This window comes from Phacochoerus africanus, chromosome 7 (assembly GCF_016906955.1).
Source record: "Phacochoerus africanus isolate WHEZ1 chromosome 7, ROS_Pafr_v1, whole genome shotgun sequence".
Taxonomy (NCBI): domain Eukaryota; kingdom Metazoa; phylum Chordata; class Mammalia; order Artiodactyla; family Suidae; genus Phacochoerus; species Phacochoerus africanus.
The window spans coordinates 24,208,664-24,228,611 of NC_062550.1; the positions used below are offsets into that span (position 1 = coordinate 24,208,664).

At 35.5% G+C, this 19,948-nt stretch overlaps 2 protein-coding genes across 2 annotated transcripts; one reads left to right on the forward strand and one right to left on the reverse strand.

Moving 5' to 3' along the window:
* Positions 1-6,921: 6,921 nt before the first annotated feature.
* LOC125131721 (olfactory receptor 6C74-like) lies at positions 6,922-7,860 on the forward strand. The gene has a single exon (XM_047788491.1). It carries the CDS (start codon positions 6,922-6,924, stop codon positions 7,858-7,860), a length of 939 nt encoding a protein of 312 aa, XP_047644447.1.
* Positions 7,861-17,106: 9,246 nt separating this feature from the next.
* On the reverse strand, positions 17,107-18,051 carry LOC125131722 (olfactory receptor 6C6). Its single transcript, XM_047788492.1, has one exon. The coding sequence runs from the start codon at positions 18,049-18,051 to the stop codon at positions 17,107-17,109; it is 945 nt and encodes a 314-aa protein (XP_047644448.1).
* Between the last annotated feature and the right edge of the window lie 1,897 nt (positions 18,052-19,948).

The following is a 19,948-nucleotide window of genomic DNA, read 5'->3' on the forward strand; positions in this document are numbered from 1 at the left end:
CACCCTGCGAGAAGATGTAACACATGCTCAATTCCAGATCCAGTTGTCCATCAAAACCCCTGGGCACACACCAGACTGCACAGGGATGCTCCCATACAAGGACACGCCTTTGTTTCCAGGGAAGGTAACTCTTTCATCTAATTTCATAGAAACAGAGAAGGTTAAAATGAAAAGACAGAGGACTACGTTCCAAACCAAAGAACAAAATAAAATCCTGGGGAAAAAAAAAAAACCTTAATGAAATGGAGATAAGAAATTTACCAGAGAGTTTAAAGCTATTGTAATAAAAATGCTCACTGAATCCAGGAAAAGAATAGAGGACAAAGTGAGAACCTCAACAAAAAACTAGACAAAAGGTAAATGAAGAAATTTACAGCAGATTATCCGATATAGAAAAATACATACATGATGTGGTAGAGAGAAGAGTAAAAATCATCTATTAGAACAGCAAAAAGAAAATGAAATGTATTTTGATGAGGATAGATTAAGGGAACTCTGGAATAACATCGTGCATACTAATTTTTGGATTACAGGGGTTGCCGAAGGGGAAGGGTGAAAGAAAAGAGCAGAAAATGTATTTGATTAAATCATGTCTGAATACATTCCTGACCTAAAGAAGGAGGCATTATACAGGTCCAGGAAACACAGAGAGTATCAAAAATTTGACCCCAAGAGGACCCAAACCAAGACATAGCACAGTTAAAAGGCAAAAGTTGGACAGGTGATCTGCTCAGTGGGTTGAGGATCCCACATTGCCATGGTTGTGGCATAAGTTGGCGGCTATGCCTCCAATTCAACCCCTGGCCTGGGAACTTCCATGTACTCCAGATATGGCTCTAAAAAGCAAAAAAAAAAAAAAAAAAAAGAAGAAGAAGAAGAAGGAAAAGGCGAAAGAGAGAAAACCCCAGTAGAGGATAATTTTTAAAAGTGTTTGACAAAAAACGAAAATAAAACACAACCACACCCCACACCCACATACACACACACAAATACTCCAAACTAACAAGTATATGAAAAACAAGTTAAGACAGAAATAATCAAATGCAGAGGAGACTAAAGAGACTTCCTGTGTAAATGCTGTGCAGTAAACTGGATGAGACAGTGTTATTATAGAAAAGGGAAATTAGTGAGAAACTAATGAAGTACAATAAAGTTAGGATTTTAGTTAACAGTAATGCACCAACCCTTGTGTTCTTGGTGTTTTTTAAAAGGGGGGGGTATGCGTCTTTATTTATTTTGACAAAAGTGGAATGCTAATACAAAATATTTGCATTAGCGGAAACTGGCTAAATTTTCCTATGTAAAAGAGTTTATGCAAGAACAATCTGCCTCCCAAATCATCAACGAAAATGACTTGAGATCATTAGAAAGCAAAAATACCACCTAGGATTTGAGGAGCCACAGTTTTGGAGAGAAAGATGCCCAGTAAGAGGAACTATATTCTCCACATATTCTGAAAGCCTCTTGTTCCTTCTAACATAACATGTAGTAAATGTCTGAGCAGAACATGGTGAGCCAGTGCCTTCTTTCATGTGCCACTGGGGAGAACCAGATGGGAATCCACACCTGTCAATGCAAACCAAGACTTGTCTTGGATAGAAAATACCCCCTGTAAAAAGAAATCGAAGGTTAAGGAACCTGAGGTTTTGCAGTGTTTTTCTTCCTAAATACACATGATAAATTCTAAGTGTCAAGCAGTGGAAGCCTTATATCCCAAGTGCAAAGTATCATCTAAATAATAAAGATTTGAAATAGAAATCCCTGCTGTCTCCTAGTGTCTGAAGACAAAATTTTATATTTACAATTTGCCAAAATGGAGGATCCTCAGTCAAAACCTAGACTTTGAGCTCAGAGCACTGAAATCTTGCACTCTATGAAGAAACACAATGAATCCATCATGCATGGACTTCAGGATTGAATAATCGCATTCCTTGTTTTGGTCAAGATTATCTCCCTTTACCCGTGTGCCAGAATAAATTAAGTCATGTTTGTAGCCCCAATCATCATCTAAGTTTTTAATGACTATACAGTTTTGCATATACATTAAATAATTCACAAGCATACCAAAAGAAGTTTCAAAAGATCACAACCCATGAAAATAAGAGAAATAGAGAAAAGATGATATACATACATTTACTGAAAAGTTTATAAAAGAATTAGAATTAATTATTTCAATAAAGAGCTAAGAAGTTTGAAAGGATGAAAATGCAACCTGACCCTCCCAGAACCCAGGAAGTTAACCCTGTTCCCTATAGGTAAAAGATCATACTTTTTGCTGTTTTAGGGCTTGCTTTCTGTTCTGTACAAAACTATGTGGAAGGGGAAAAACAGGCCCCTGAGAATGTGCCTCTATGCATAAAACTTACTAACTGCTTGTTTGGCTTCTGTAAAGCTGCTTACATAAGATAAAAAGAGGAGAAGTTAATCGCCTAACCGACCCCAGTAAGATCGGGTGCGCCACAAAATGTTGAAAATCCTGATAATATATCTTGGTGACAATATGTCTCCCCCACCCAGGGACAGGCACAAACATGTAACTCCAGAACAACTTAAAATTAATTGGTCCACAAAGCGCGGGCTCTCGAAGTTTTGAATTGACTGGTTTGTGATATTTTAAAATGATTAGTTTGTAAAAGCGCGGGCTTTGTTGGGAACCCCATAAAAGCTGTCCCGACTCCACACTCGGGGCCGCAGTCCTCTACCCCTGCGTGGCGTATGACTGTGGGCCCCAGCACATTTAAAATAAAAATCCTCTTGCTGTTTGCATCAAGACCGCTTCTCGTGAGTGATTTGGGGTGTCGCCTCCTCCAAGAGGGGGATTTTCTTTCCACTGGCCTTTCAGTTAAAGACTTAAATAATTGGTATTAGGAATGCTTATCCAATAATTGAAGGAAGAAGAGTGTCTCATGCAAGAAGGCATATGCGACATAGCAAAGGAATTAAACAAATAGGAAATATCAGTCCAAAGAAATAGATTTAAATAACACAGATTTGGGAAAGTAGGAGAAACACAGATATCAGAGAAGTTTAGACCAAAACATAATTTATTTTGGTCTTAACTTAAATATTCAAGCTGGTATGCTGAAACTTTCCTAAAATCATTGTGTTTTTATGTTGGTATGGTCTACAATCATGTCAGGAACCCAGGTGTGTTCCGTCTTGTTTATTCACCATTCCCATTGTGACTGATCACAGTCATGCCTCCACAATGGCCTGCATCACATCTACTTTTCCACAGTGAGGGGGATAAAGAGGAAGAGAAGGACAAATCCCTTTTAGCAGAGGTTGAGCGGTAGAAGATGCCCAGGTGTCTCCATTTACATCCTTTGCACAGACTTTAGTCACAGAGCCACAACAACTTGCAAGGAAGGCCAGGCATTTACATAAATAGTCTTATTAATATAGAAGAAGTGGGGAGATTGCTTATGTATTATTAACTATTACTTTAAGATCCAACAGAAAATATCACAACGACTCTTTGGAGAAATGATAGCTTTCAGGAAAGAAACTGAAGTCATATAGCACATGAAATATTAGGTGTATCTGGAGTATTAACAATGTTGCTTATATCCTGAGGTACACTGTTTCCTTGAGAGGCTAAGTTCTTCACCTGATATTAATTTTTATTACCAACAACAAAAATATTTTATTTTCTGCTTCCAAATCCAATCTATGCGTTTGTGATTTCAAAACATGAGTGCGTGGAAGGAAAACAAATTTTGGAGAAATTCATACTGAGATCTCTGGAGACATAGTTAAAGCTGTTTTATTTTTTTTTAATATATAATTTTACTTTAAAAATATTTAATGCCTGGGGAGAACACTTGTATAATGCCTTCATGATCTTTTAGGATTACTGTTCTTGGACTTCATATCCTCTTGAGAATTCGTTATAATCCTTATGTATTTTCCTTCAGGGCACAGAAAGCATTAATACTCCATGGGAATCAAGTGTTGATTAATTTTATATGGCATAGTGGGTGATACTTAGAAAAATATAAGTAATTTACATCAATAAGTAATTATACTATGGGAAAATTTAATAAACTAGTCAAAAAATCTGAAGAAAAAAAAATGCTAGCCAAAGCCTGTACATGGTTGCTCTAGATAGATTAAAAAAATAAATCACACATTGAGAAATTGAGTGAGATCCCTTCAGAGATGGATGGACCATCAGTGTGCTCTGTTCAGCATGGTGACAAAAGAGGTAAATATTGCTCAGAGAGGATTCTCTCTGAATAAATCTGTGTTTACTTGTTCTTAAATATACGCCTGAAATTGTAAATATTATTGGCAACCTGATTTAGGACTGAAAAATATGAAAATAATCGGCATGTCAATAATTCTAAAACCATATTTCCTATTAGATATGTTTTAATCCACTTTTGTTCTATTTTTACCATTAAGATTAACCTCCTTTATCTAACCTTTTAGATATTGTTTTAGGGAAACTGTTGAAGGAAGGCATATGGGGTACATTAATAATTTCATATTCAAAAACTTTTCCTTTTTAAATTTATCTCACCTTCACAATATCTAACACAACTAGACATTTTTGCTTTCATAGGCTGACTTCTAATGATTTTGAAATGTGAGCTTTATTAATATTTTTACAGTGTGTGTTGGGAAGAATTTCTGAGTGAAATTGTTGGAGTTTAGACAAAGGTAATTTGACACCATAAATTTTTGGTGGTGGTTGTTCTTTTCTAGGGCCACACCCACGTCATATGGAGGTTCCTAGGCTAGGGGTCTAACCGGACCTGTAGCCACTGGCCTACACCACAGCCACAGCAATGTGGGATCCAAGCCACGTCTACGACCTACACCACAGTTCACAGCAATGCCGGATCCTTAACCCACTGAGCGAGGCCAGGGATCGAACCTGCAACTGCATGGTTCCTAGTCGGATTCATTAACCGCTGAGCCATGACAGGAACTCTGACACCATAAAATTTTGATTCAGGTGTTTAGATATATGCCTTCCTACAATTGTTGTTGGTGAGTCATTTTGCGTAAAGAAAGAAACATTTACAAACTTATGTGAACTTATGTGCACAAGTTATGCACATAAGTTTGCAGCACAGAACTTATGTGCTGCAAACTTATGTGAATGTAAAATGAATGCCCAGAGAAAATAATAGTCTTTTCTGTTGCTCATATTTATCTGCATTATTAATTTCATGATTTTGACAGCAGATCTCATTGCCTTATCTTAGAATCCTGTAAACTCCTCAGAATATTACTGGAAACAAATGTTACTTGTCCTTATTTTTATTTACATATTTGCCTTTTCAATAATAATTATTTGCTTTTTCAAAGATAATAATAATAATAATAAATATTTTAGAGGTTAGAAATAAAACCCTGATATTCTCAACACAGAAAAAAATTGTCTTATCTAGTGTCCATCACAAAACCTTAATCATTTTATATGTGTGATGATGAAGATACTGGGGAAGGAAAATTTTCCTAGAGATATCATTAATCTTTTTTTGTTAAAGAAATACACTATATCTGGTCTAAAAGTATTCATACAAAACATTTCACTTTTAAGAAGGCAGCTTTATAAAATACACTTTTCAAACTTCATCCTGATACCCAATTTGATAGCGGTACAAACCTAAACAACGTAACTCTCTCACTTGATATATGTTCAGTGTTGAAACCAGTTGTAGTTAGTTAACGTTTCATTAATTGCATGTTAGCTATACATCTGAATACCTTATGATAGGGAAATATATGCCTCCTAAAATTTTGTCAATACTTCTGAGACTTATTATGTACTTACGATTTACCAAATACTCCTTATCTCTTAGGCATGTTGATCACAAAATTATTCATCATTTTAATCTGTATTTTAAACAGAGTAAAATGGCAAGTTTAAAGAATAGAAGCAGGTGAAGAGAAATTTCAGTGGTCAACATTTTCTTCTTCCAGTTTTTATTTACTAATTTCACTAAGTTACATATTTTAATTACTAATGTATAAATTTTCGTTTTATTAAATTTTCTTCTTTTTAATTCCTCGCACCTCATACAACTTTTTGAACACACATTTATATATTTCTATCTGTTCCTATACACTGTTTTTTCTTTTTCACTTTATCTGGTCTAGTTTCAGCATCAAAACCTATAAAGGAAAATGCTGTTTCTTGTTACACACATTAAGATTACCAGGATGTTTTGCTTTTTGGGGGGGGGTGGGGAGGAATACAAATTGGGAAGAGTGGAGATGGTAACAGAGATTTAGATAATGAAAAATCAATGAAAATAGCAAATAAATACATTCCCCATCACTATATTCATTTATCTGAAAATGAATCTCATTTATCATGAAAGTAAGTGACACAGAATCAGATGTTTGATTTTGATTGAGTAAAATGGTTAAAACTGTACTAACCCTATTTATTGATGATGATGATGTCTGAGATGTGTATGTTTCTGTGTGTGTGTGTGTAACTGGTAAATAACAAAACCTAGGCTGATATATTCCTCTGACAGGTATTTATTTGCTTGTATTATGCAAACCTCTGAACTATCAAGAAATGGCCTCTATTACAACTGTTGTCCAAAATCAAGTGGAAAAAGCATTTCTCCATGTTGAAAGTTCCCCCAGTTTTCCTTTAATTTATTTACATAAAGTCAATGAACCATTAATATAATTACATAGGTTATTCTGTGGTAAAACTGGAAATTAAACATTGAATTCTCTGTGTAGATACTCTAGAAATGCAAACTATTTCTCCTCCTGGCATAACCATCATTCAAACATGAATGAGCACCATGTTATTTTATATGAAATGTCACTTTGATAACTTTTCCTTAACCAATATTTATCCCTGTTCTTTTCCCATTGAGATCACTGTTTTATTCCCTTCTATTTTTTTATCCTATGTAGATAATTTGTAAGTAAAGAACATTAATGGGAAACCATACAAGAGTGACTGTGTTTATTCTAGCAGGTTTGACCGATGACCCACAACTGAAAGTTGTATTATTTATCTTCCTTCTTCTCACCTACTTGCTAAGCATCACTGGAAATCTGATCATTATCATACTCACCCTGGTGGATATTCACCTCAAGACACCCATGTATTTTTTCCTTCGGAATTTTTCCTTCTTAGAAATTTCCTATACTACTACATGCATTCCTAAATTGTTGGTTATGATGGTAACTGGAGACAAAACCATTTCCTATAACAACTGTATTGCTCAATTGTTTTTTGCCTTCCTTCTTGGAGCATCTGAATTTTATTTGCTGGCAGCAATGTCCTATGACCGCTATGTTGCCATCTGTAAGCCCCTGCATTACACAGCCATCATGAACAGTAAAATCTGCATTCAGCTTGTCCTCAGTTGTTGGCTTGCTGGGTTCTTTACCATCTTTATACCTCTCCTCCTAGGTCTAAATCTTGACTTTTGTGCTTCCAACATTGTTGATCATTTCTTGTGTGACCCAGCTCCCCTCCTGCAGATCTCCTGCTCAGACACACATCTCATTGAGACTATGGAATTCATCTCAGCTGTGGTGACACTTGTGGTCACATTAGCAGTAGTGATAATATCATATACCTATATTGCAAAAACAATCCTAAAAATCCCTTCAGCTAATCAGAGGAAAAAAGCTTTCTCAACCTGTTCATCTCACATGATTGTGATATCCCTTTCTTATGGCAGCTGCATCTTCATGTATGTTAAACCTTCAGTCAAACAGAGAGTATCTTTCTACAAGGGAATTGCCCTACTCAATACCTCGGTAGCACCACTTTTGAACCCTTTCATCTATAGTTTACGGAACCAACAAGTGAAAAAAGCCTTCATGAGTCTGATACACAGGGTTGTTTCTTCCTCAAACAAATGAATTTGATGGGTTTTTTTATGTGTAAAGGAAAGGAACAAAGGAGACGCTACTAAAAACAGTGTATTTGAATGTAACATCTATTTTTTGCTTTCATTGCTTTAATATTCATCTTTCTTTTCACATGTCATTTTCATATAAATCTTTACTCCAAAGAAGCTAATTTTCTTTATATTCCTCAATGGATATTTTTTCTCAACTCATTTCCTTTTCCTCTGAATATATGAAAGAGGTCGACCTAAGTTTTTCAAAGTCTTTTTCATCTATTATTAGCCAAGCATTAAATTATTTCTATTTAAATTATATTGAATGTAGCATATAATGTAATCACTATTACCATGCTTTACTATACTTATTTACAACCTATGTAAGACATTCATTTATGTTTTTTGTAGTTCTACTATTTTATTGGTGCACACACTGTTTAATGAAAGGAATATAATGTAGTAGAGATTAACCATTAATCTCAATGATCAAGTTAGAAAAAATTTATCTTAAAAAACGATTGTTATGTTAAATCACTCTCCATAGAAACTAGTTGTCTTACTGGTTTAGTTTGAAAATTTATATTGAAATACACTAGTTATTTGGTGATTCCATCCCCTAAAACCTCCATTCAATAGTTTGGGATACTGCCCAAATTTATTGGCGACTTTGTAAGTAACAGTAAATAAGGGTAATGATGTTGACCCATTGTATTTATTCTTTTCAGATTGTCATAAATATAGATATGTAATTATATAGCTATGATTCCTACCAGCAAAGCCAAAACAGTATAATAAACTAAACATTATCTTAAGAATTTTTAAACTGTAGGTCATAGTCTGAATTTGACTGATTCAAATCAATTTCTGTGTCATAACCAAAATTTTTAAATATTAAAAACAGGAATTCCCGTCGTGGGGCAGCAAAAACTAATCTGACTGGGAACCATGAGGTTGCGGATTCAATCCCTGGCCTTGCTCAGTGGGTTAAGGATCTGGTGTTGCTGTGAGCTGTGGTGTGGGTTGCAGACACGGCTCGGATCTGGCGTTGCTGTGGCTCTGGTGTAGGCTGGCGGCTACAACTCCAATTAGACCCCTAGCCTGGGAACCTCCATGTGCCATTGATGTGGCCCTAAAAGGACAAAAGACCAAAAAAAATATTAAAAACAACAAAAATATTTTCATAGATATATACCATGTTTCATGAAAATTTTCTGGAAATATGTATACATTAAACCATAATTTCTTTTTCATTTCCTTTTCATTTTAACCATGGGTCTTGATTTGAATAAAACATTTTTTAAAATTTTACTGGAGGATAATTGAGGATAGAATAAGTTTCAGGTATACATCAGAGTGAATCAGTTATAAATATATATATATGCATAAATGTGTATATATATATTTATATCCATTCTTTTTCTCCCATATAGGTTATGGAATAAAACCTGTTTGAAAAATACTACTTAATAAAGCAGAATAAAATGTAGGGGAAAATACATATAGTACGAAGTTTACTGAACAATTTTATAGATTTTGGTACAACTTAATAAACTGGAATGTAAAAGATATATGTCATGAATATGATTTCAGTAAAATGTTGGCTATTAAAATAATTGGTTACATGTTTTCATTATCATTTTTAACCTTTTTATTTTTATTTTTTGTCTTTCGTCCTTTTTAGGGCCGCACTCATGGCATTTGGGGATTCCCAGGCTAGGAGTCTAATCAGAGCTGTAGCTGCTGGCTTTCACCAGAGCCACAGCAACACCAGATCTGAGCCACATCTGCAACCCACACCACAGCTCATGGCAACACCAGATCCTTATCCCACTGAGCAATGCCAGGGATCAAACCCGCAACCTCATGGTTCCTAGTCGGATTCGCTTCCGCTGCACCAGGACGAGAACTCCTAACCTTTTCCCATTTTGAGAAAATAGATCTAATAATCCTAGGGTACTATCTAATTTTCAGAAATTTTAAGAGCACAGAAAACAAACCAAAAAACCACTTATAATTTATTGAGACAATCCAATAGAAGTAAAACCTGAGGTTCTCTCAATAATCTTTTGAGTTTTGATTCTGTTATGTGTCAAGCTGGATGAATTTGCATAAAAATACATAATCTCTGGATTAAACCACTAATTAATCATTCAGGTATTATGAATGCTTTACTTACGTATTTTAAACTGTCCCATCTACTACTTATTTACCAAAGAGGATGTTCTGTAGCTCTTGATAAGGATCTAGTACATTTAATCTAAGATGTCCCCATTCTTACTTCTTCCCATTCTCAGGCAAGTTAAAATTACATCATCTGTCTTCTCTGGTATTTCAGGTAGTCTATGAAATACTACTTCACATCATATCTATTAAAACCACTACATAGGCCTCTTTATTCTGAAACCCTAGGTAGTTTACTACTGCTGCATTTTTTTTTATTAAATTGGGTATCTAACAAGTAACATAGATTTTTATTTTTTTGTGAGTTTTATTTTCTGTAGTACAGTTGATTTGCATTGTTCTGTCAATTTCTACTGCACAGCAAAGTGATCTAGTCATACATATATGTATACTTTTTTTTCTCACATCATTCTCCATCATTTTCCATCACAAGTGACTAGATATAGTTCCCTGTGCTATATATATATATAGCAGGATCTCATTGCTTATCCACCCCAAATGCAATAGTTTGTATCTATTAACCCAAGACTCCCAGTCCATCCTACTCCCTCCCCCCCACACCTGGTAACCACAGGTCTGTTTTCCAAGCCCATGAGTTTCTTTTCTGTAGAAAGATTCATTTGTGCCATATATTAGCTTCCAGATATAAGTCATATCATAGGGTATTTGCCTTTCTCTTTCTGACTTACTTCTCTTAGGATGAGAATCTCTAGTTCCATCCATGTTGCTGCAACATGGCATTAGTTTGTTCTTTTTATGGCTGAGTAGTATTCCATTGTGTATATATACCACATCTTCCTAATCTAATCGTCTGTCAATGGACATTTAGGTTATTTCCATGTCTTGGCTATTGTGAATAGTCCTGCAATGAACATGTGGGTGCATGTGTCTTTTTCAAGGAAAGTTTTGTTTGGATATATGCCCAAGAGAGGGATTGCTGGGTCATATGGTTGCTCTACGTTTAGTTTTCTGAGGTACTTCCATACTGTCTTCCACAGTGGTTGTACCAATTTACATTCCCACCAACAGTGTAAGAGGGTTCCCTTTTCTCCACACCCTCTCCAGCATTTGTTATTTGTTGACCTGTTAATGATGGCCATTCTGACAGGTGGGAGGTGGTATCTTCTGGTAGTTTTGATTTGCATTTCTCTAATAGCAGTGTGGTATCAAAACAGACATAGAGACCAGTGGAACAGAAAAGAGAACCCAGAAATAAACCCAGACACCTACAGTCACTTAATCTTCAACAAAGGAGGCAAGAATATAAAATGGAAACAAGTGGTAATGGGAAAACTGGACAATTGCATGTAAATCAATGAAACTGGAACACACCCTCACACCAGGCACAAAAATAAACTTAAAATAGCTGAAAGACTTAAACATAACACAAAACACCATAAAACTCATAGAAGAGAGCATAGGGAAAACATTCTCTGACATCGACCAGACAAATGTTTTCTTAGGTCAGTCCCCCAAGGCAACAGAAATAAAAGCAAAAATAAACCAATGGGACCTAATCAAACTGACAAGCTTTTGCACAGCAAAGGAAACCATAAAAAAAAAGACAACCTATGGAATGGGAAAAGATAGTTTCAGATGATGAAACTGACAAGGGCTTAATCTCTAAAATATACAAACAACTTATACAACTCAACAGCAAAAAAAGCCAACAACCCAATTGAAAAATGGACAAAGACCTGAATAGACATTCCTCCAAGGAAGATATACAGAAGGCTAACACGCACATGAAAAAATGCTCAATATCACTGATTATTAGATCAAAGAGGAAATCAATAAAATAGAGATTCAAAAAACAATAGACAAAATCAATCAAACCAAGAGCTGGTTCTTTGAAAAGGTAAACAAAATTGACAAACCCCTGGCCAGACTCACTAAGAAGAGGAGAGAAAGAACCCAAATAACCAAAATTAGAAATGAAAAAGGAGAAATCACAACAGATACTGCAGAAACACAAAATACCATAAGAGAATACTATGAACAACTATATGCCAACAAGCTTGACGATCTGGAAGAAATGGACAGTTTTCCAGAATCCTACAGCCTGCCAAAACTGAATCAAGAAGAAACAGACCAACTGAACAGACCGATCACTAGAAATGAAATTGAAGAGGTCATAAAAACACTCCCTACAAATAAAAGTCCAGGACCAGATGGCTTCACAGGCAAATTCTATCAAACATACAAAGAGGATCTGGTGCCCATCCTCCATAAACTTTTTCAAAAGGTTGAAGAAGAAGGAACACTCCCAAAGACATTCTATGATGCCACCATCACCCTCATTCCAAAACCAGACAGAGATACCACCAAAAAAGAAAACTATAGGCAAATATCTTTGATGAATATAGACACAAAAATTCTCAACAAAATCTTAGCCAACCAAATCCAACAACATATCAAAAAGATCATGCACCATGAGCAGGTAGGGTTCATCCAAGGTTCACAAGGATGGTTCAACATACACAAATCAATCAACGTCATACACCACATCAACAAAAGAAAAGTCAAAAACCATATGATCATCTCAATAGATGCAGAAAAAGCATTTGACAAAGTCCAACATCTATTCATGATAAAAACTCTTACCAAAGTGGGAATAGAGGGAACATACCTTAACATGATCAAAGCCATTTATGATAAACCCACAGCAAATATCATACTCAATGGGGAAAAACTGAAAGCCTTCTCACTCCAATCTGGAACAAGACAGGGATGCCCACTCTCACCACTGCTCTTCAACATAGCACTGGAAGTCCTAGCCACAGCAATTAGACAAACCAAAGAAATAAAAAGCATCCAAATAGGAAGAGAAGAGATAAAACTGTCACTGTATGCAGATGACATGATACTATACATAGAAAACCCTAAGGACTCAACCCCAAAACTCCTTGAACTGATTCATAAATGCAGCAAAGTAACAGGATATAAGATGAACATTCAGAAGTCAGTCGCATTTCTGTATACCAGCAATGAAATATTAGAAAAGGAATACAAAAATACGATACCTTTTAAAAGTGCACCTCACAAAACCAAATACCTCGGAATACACCTGACCAAGGAGGTAAAGGACCTATGTGCTGAGAACTATAAAACTATAATCAAAGAAATCAAAGAAGATGTAAAGAAATGGAAAGATATTCCATGTTCCTGGATTGGGAAAATCAATATTGTAAAAATGGCCATACTACCCAAAGCAATCTACAGACTCAATGCAATCCCTATCAAATTACCCATGACATTTTTCACAGAACTAGAACAAACAATCCAAACATTTACATGGAACCACAAAAGACCCAGAATCGCCAAAGCAATCCTGAGAAACAAAAACCAAGCAGGAGGCATAAATCTCCCAGACTTCAAGAAATACTACAAAGCCACAGTCATCAAAACAGTGTGGCAATGGTATCAAAACAGACAGACAGACCAATGGAACAGAATAGAGAACCCACAAATAAACCCAGACACCTATGGTCAATTAATCTTCGACAAGGGAGGCAAGAACAGAAAATGGGAAAATGACAGTCTATTCAGCAAGCATTGCTGGGAAACCTGGACAGCTGCATGCAAAGCAATGAAACGAGAACACACCCTCACACCATGCACAAAAATAAACTCCAAATGGCTGAAAGACTTAAATATACGACAGGACACCATCAAACTCCTGGAAGAGAACATAGGCAAAACACTCTCTGACATCAACATCATGAATATTTTCTCAGGTCAGTCCCCCAGAGCAACAGAAATAAAAGCAAAAATCGACCCATGGGACCTCATCAAACTGAAAAGCTTTTGCACAGCAAAGGAAACCCAAAAGAAAACAAAAAGACAACTTACAGAATGGGAGAAAATAGTTTCAAATGATGCAACTGACAAGGGCTTCATCTCTAGAATATACAAGCAACTTATATAACTCAACAGAAAAAAAGCCCATCAATCAATGGAAAAATGGGCAAAAGACCTGAATAGACATTTCCCCAAAGAAGATATGCAGATGGCCAACAAACACATGAAAAAAATGCTCAACATCCCTAATTACTAGAGAAACGCAAATCAAAACTACCACAAGATACTAGCTCACACCAGTCAAAATGGCCATCATTAATACATCCACAAATCACAAATGCTGGAGGGGGTGTGGAGACAAGGGAACCCTCCTGCACTGTTGGTGGGAATGTAAGCTAGTACAGCCACTATGGAGAACAGTTTGGAGATACCTTAGAAATCTATACATAGCACTTCCATATGACCCCGCAATCCTACTCTTGGGCATGTATCCGGACAAAACTCTACTTAAAAGAGACACATGCACCCGCATGTTCTTTGCAGCACTATTCACAAGAGCCAAGACATGGAAACAACCCAAATGTCCATTGACAGAGGATTGGATTCGGAAGACATGGTATGTATACACAATGGAATACTACTCAGCCATAATAAAGAACGACATACTGGTGAGGAGGAAAGACTTGATAAATGGTAAGACGAGGCAGATTCCCTGAAGGCCACCTTAGGCTACATTTCTCAAATTTTCTATGCCCATACCAAATTGAGGTATTTAACAATCAAACAGTGATTTGAGAGGGTTCAACAGTTGTTGGAGCTATAAAGAAAAAGGAGAGAACTAGTCAATTCAAAAATCCCAGGATGTGTGAAAACTAGATAGGCAGGCTTATTTTTAAAGAGTGGTTAAATACATAGTGCATAAAATTTTCTATGTTCACCATTTTCAGTGTACAGTTCAGCAGTGTTATGTATATTAATGCTGTTGTGCAACCAAACTTCAGAACTTTTTATCTTGCAAAAGGAAATTCTATATCCATTAAAAAAAAAAAAGACTACCTATTTTCCCCTCCGTTAGCCTCTGGCAATCTCTGTTACACCTTCTTTTTCTGTAATTTGACTACTCTAAAAACCTCATATAACTAGAATCCTACAGTATTTGTCTTTTTTGACTGCTTATTTCACTTAACATAATATCCTCAAGGTTAATTTTCTTCCTTTGAGTCTGAGTTGTATTCGATATCAATGGACTCTTGAATTGCTTCCTCCTCCTACCTATTGTGAATAATGCTGCTACGAACATGCTGTAAATGTGAGTATCTCTTCAAGACACCTTTGGATTTATACTCAGAAATAGAATTGCTGAATCATGAGATCTTTTTATTTTTAAAATTTTTGAGGGAGCATCATACCATTTTCCATAGTAGCTGCACCATTTTACATTCCCACCAACAGTGCACAATGGTTTCATTTTCTCTACATTTCTATTATTTTTTTTCTTTCAGTAAGAGTCATCCTAATGTATTTGAGGTGATATCTCATTGTGAATTTGGTATGCATTTCCCCAATGATCAGTGACATTGAGCATCTTTTCATAGGCTTGTTGGCCATTTGTATATCTTCCATGCAGCAATGGTGAAGTTCTTTACTCCCTTTTTAATCAATTATTTTTTTGTTGATCATGGAGTGAGATTTTAAGAATTGGCGTGTGCCTGTGTGCACATGTGTTTTAAGTAACATTTTATGTTGTGTGCTATACTAAAGTTTTAGATATAGAAAGGATTTAAACTACATTAATTTTTTTGCAATGCCAGTCACTACAACATTGATTTAGAAGGAGCTAAAAAAGCGGTCAGAATTCATTCAGATTTGGCCTTCCTGTATCTTCAATTTTACTTCAATGAGAATATAAACTTAAATTAGTGTGTGTGGTTGTTCTGTATCCTAATTATTTCACTCAGGTTTCCGTTTTTATGTAAATAAATATGCAATTACATCATTAAAAAAAAGAATGACATAATACCATTTATACCAACATGGATGGAACTAGAGACTCTCATACTGAGTGAAATAAGTCAGAAAGACAAAGACAAATACCATATGATATCTCTTATAACTGCAATCTAATATATGGCACAAAGGAACATTTCCACAGAAAAGAAAATCATGGACTTGGAGAATAGATGTGTGGCTGCCCGGGGGGATAGGGAGGGAGTGGGAGGGATCAGGAGCTTGGGGTTATCGGATACAACTTGGAATGGATTTACAATGAGATCCTGCTGAATAGCATTGAGAACTATGTCTAGATACTTATATTGTAACAGAACAAAGGGTGGGAAAAAAATGTATACATGTAAGTGTATCTTGGCCCCCATGCTATACAGCAGAAAAATAAATAAATTAATTTTAAAAAGTACATTTATCAGACTCCCTAAGGGATGGTTATACACAGACCTCTCAAAATTACTGATATATCAATTTTGAGTCCAAAATAACCATTCTGGCACACAGGTTCCTCCATGTTATTACGTCTTCTTAAAAGCATATCAAGTATTAGTTGCAGCATGTTTTTGAACAGTTCAAAATATGTGTTTTCTTTTACTGAGTGCTAACTGTTTCTAATAGCATATATTTTTATTTATTGAACTTTAAGGTGTGGGTTATATAGTTCTCCTATTTCACATGTGAAGAAGCTGAGGCATAAAAAGTTTAGATATTCTGTGCAGCGTCCCAGACTATGTGGTGAAGCTTTGAACGTGTCTCCCTGATCTCCAAAATCACTGAGATGCCATCCTATATGCCCCAGGATATTTTTATTGACCTTCACTGCAACACTCATTATATACTATATAGCAATGTTGGGGTTATGATTTTGATTTATTTAGGTAATGCAAGCCTCTTAAAGTAAGTGTTGGGCCCCTCACAACATCTGGAATAAGATAGATACACAACAAATATATATTTCATTAGTTAACAAATTACTTAACAGCATGTATACTTATAGAAGGCATATTTTATTCAAATCAGAGTTTCTAGATACTGAGATGCAATAAGGAGTAATTACTTAAAAACTGAAATATGGATTGAGAGACTAAGTTATTGTAGCAGGGTGAAAAGGAGTCATTAGGAAAATTAAAATGTACATGGGGATCTGAGCTACAAGATTCTTCAAGAAAATCTCCTCCATGAAATAAGCAATGAGGCAGAAAAACATGTTCAGAAGAAATGCATGAAACATATTTTTTTGATTGCTTTTATGGTGAGATTACAATTTTTGGCCTTTCTATAATTGTTTTTTGGGAAAACACACCACCTTTTGTAGCATATCCCAGAAGACTTCTTTCACCTGCTGGTTCCTTAGGGTGTAAATGAAGGGATTTAGTAAAGGGGCAACGGAAGTGTACAGCAAAGCTACACCTTTGGATACAGTTACCCTTTCTCTTGCAGAGGGTTTCATATACATAAAGACACAACTACCATATGTCAGGGAGACAACAATCATGTGGGAAGTACAGGTGGAAAAAGCTTTGGTCCTTTGCTGTGCAGAAGGGAATTTCAGAATGTTCTTGATGATGTAAGTGTAAGAAAGAATCACTAATATCAATGTGACCACAAGTGTCACCACAGCTAAGATAAAAGACATCAGTTCTAGGACTCGAGTATCTGTGCAGGAGATTTGTAGGATAGGAGAAGTTTCGCACATAAAGTGGTCAATTTCTCTGGAAGCACAGAAGTCCAGCTTGAGTCCCATCACCAATGGGGGGAATATAATTAAGAATCCAGTTACCCAAGAGCTGAATACAAGCTGATAGCACACTTTGCTATTCATGAGGATGGGGTAATGCAACGGTTTGCAGATGGCAACATAGCGGTCATAGGACATGGCAGCCAGAAGGTAAAACTCTGTAACTCCCAGTAAAAGAATAAAAAACAATTGAGCTGCACAATTATTATATGAAATGGTTTTTTCTTTAGTCACAATGGTTACCAGGAATCTGGGAATACATACTGTTGTGAATATGATTTCCAAAAATGAGAAATTACGAAGAAAGAAATACATTGGTGTCTTGAGGCGAGGATCCAGCAGGGTGAGGAGAATAATGATTACGTTTCCCATGAGGCTCAATGTGTAATTGACAAATAGAAACAGGAAAATCACAATTTGCAATTGTGGGTCATCTGTCAACCCTAGGAGAATGAACTCTATTTCGATCGATTGGTTCTTCATGACTCGTTTGTGAAACTTATCATAGGAAAAGAAGACTAAAAGTTGAACATGAAACATATATATGAATAGAATATAACAATATAAATTAACATATATATTAACCTATATATGTATAAATATATAGGAAGCTCAATACATATATATTCGCATAAATATACATAAATTAATCTAAATGAATTCACGTTTATAAGTATATATTAACTAAATCTATATTTTAACTATATACTTATGCAAATATATATCTCTGGGCAAAAGTTTCTCCCCAATCTGAAATTGCCAATGACGCATAATTACAGCTACATTCAATTCCAAATTCTTTCCCATCTGTTAGTTCTCTTCATTATAATATTCTAATATTCGTCATAAGTTTTCCCCTGGAACTTGAGTGTTTTTGATTAATATGCATTTCTGACCATCCCTCCCAGGTGGACTCCACTCAACATGTATTATTTAAATAAAAGAATATCAGTTATTTCATATGTATATTCCTATCATTTTTATTTCACCTGTGCATTAAGTTGGTTTGTCTTTGTAGAATGAGTATTAGAATGGTTTTAAAAAACCAGGATTGGAGTTCCCTCATGGCTCATCAGGTTAAGGATCTGGCATTGTCACTGCAGTGGCCAGCATGGCTGCTATGGTTTGGGTTTAATTCCTGGCCCAGGAACTTCCACATGCTGCAGGCACAGCTAAAAACAAAAACAAACAACAACAACAAAAAAAAATGCAATGGACTAAGTTCTATTATAATTCTTTTGATGGTCAATGACTAAAGGAGTATTGATTTCCATTAAAAATCTATACCATATCTACCTAAAATATGGAGTTCCCATCATGGCTCAGTGGTTAACAAACCTGACTAGCATCTATGAGGACACGGCTTTGATCCCTGGCCTCACTCATTGGGTTAAGGATCAGGCGTTGCCTTGAGCTGTGGCGTAGGTCACAGATGCTGCTTGGATCGAGCATTGCTGTGGCTCTGGCGGAGGCCTGTGCCTAGAGCTCCTATGGGACTCCTAGCCTGGGAACCTCCATATGCCATGGGCGTGGCTCTAAAAAAAAAAGACAAAAAAAAATTCTACTTAAAATAGTTTTGAAATCTTCTTTGCACTGCGATTACAACATTATTACTATCAATTTTCTTAATTGGATTGGCTCTACTCAAATGGATAGTTGTTTCCCAGTATATGTGACAAATAAAGCATTACAAAACTGAATATTTTAAGGAAAAATATTGTGTCATTTTACTGCAGTTAATCTTTTGAGATGTATTGCTATAGGTGTCTACATAATTTGGGACACTATCTTACATCTTCCATATTCTTTCTTTTTTAATGTTCATTTCTTTTATTTTTTTAATTACTCAAATGAATTTATCACATCTGAATACCTCAGAAACTGTAATACTCCCTACTTTTCTACATATAAGATTTCTATTTACTTCCATGTTGTACTAACCCCCTTTATGTTAAAACGTGTTAGTCTGTTTCTTTATATACATTAAAAATAGTGAATTACTAAACCATTCTTTGTAAAATGCATCTTGTTACACTTGTATTATTAATGTTACTCTCTTGTCTACTTAATTTTTACATTTTTGAAAAAAAATTAAAGTAAGTCTTCAATGCTTCATGTGATTTTCCAAAGCAGATATTAGAGAACAGCTTTAGTGTTTTTAATGGCAACTAAAGATATGTGGTCCTTAAGCTACTAAGTGGCCACAAGCATTTATTGTAAAACGTGCATATTTATATCATTGCAATCAAACTCTGATCTTTGCCCTTTATCTGATTTGAAGAGGTGTGTTTTATGATTTAGTCATACAATTTCTCTTGTCATGTGGGTCTAACAAACTGTTCTAGAATTACATTATCTCAGATTTTAAAGAAGAATTGCC

Excerpts from the sequence above, each read along its gene's own strand:
- LOC125131722 (XM_047788492.1), bottom strand. The coding sequence starts at position 18,051 with ATGAAGAACCAATCGATCGAAATAGAGTTCATTCTCCTAGGGTTGACA.
- LOC125131721 (XM_047788491.1), top strand. The coding sequence starts at position 6,922 with ATGGGAAACCATACAAGAGTGACTGTGTTTATTCTAGCAGGTTTGACC.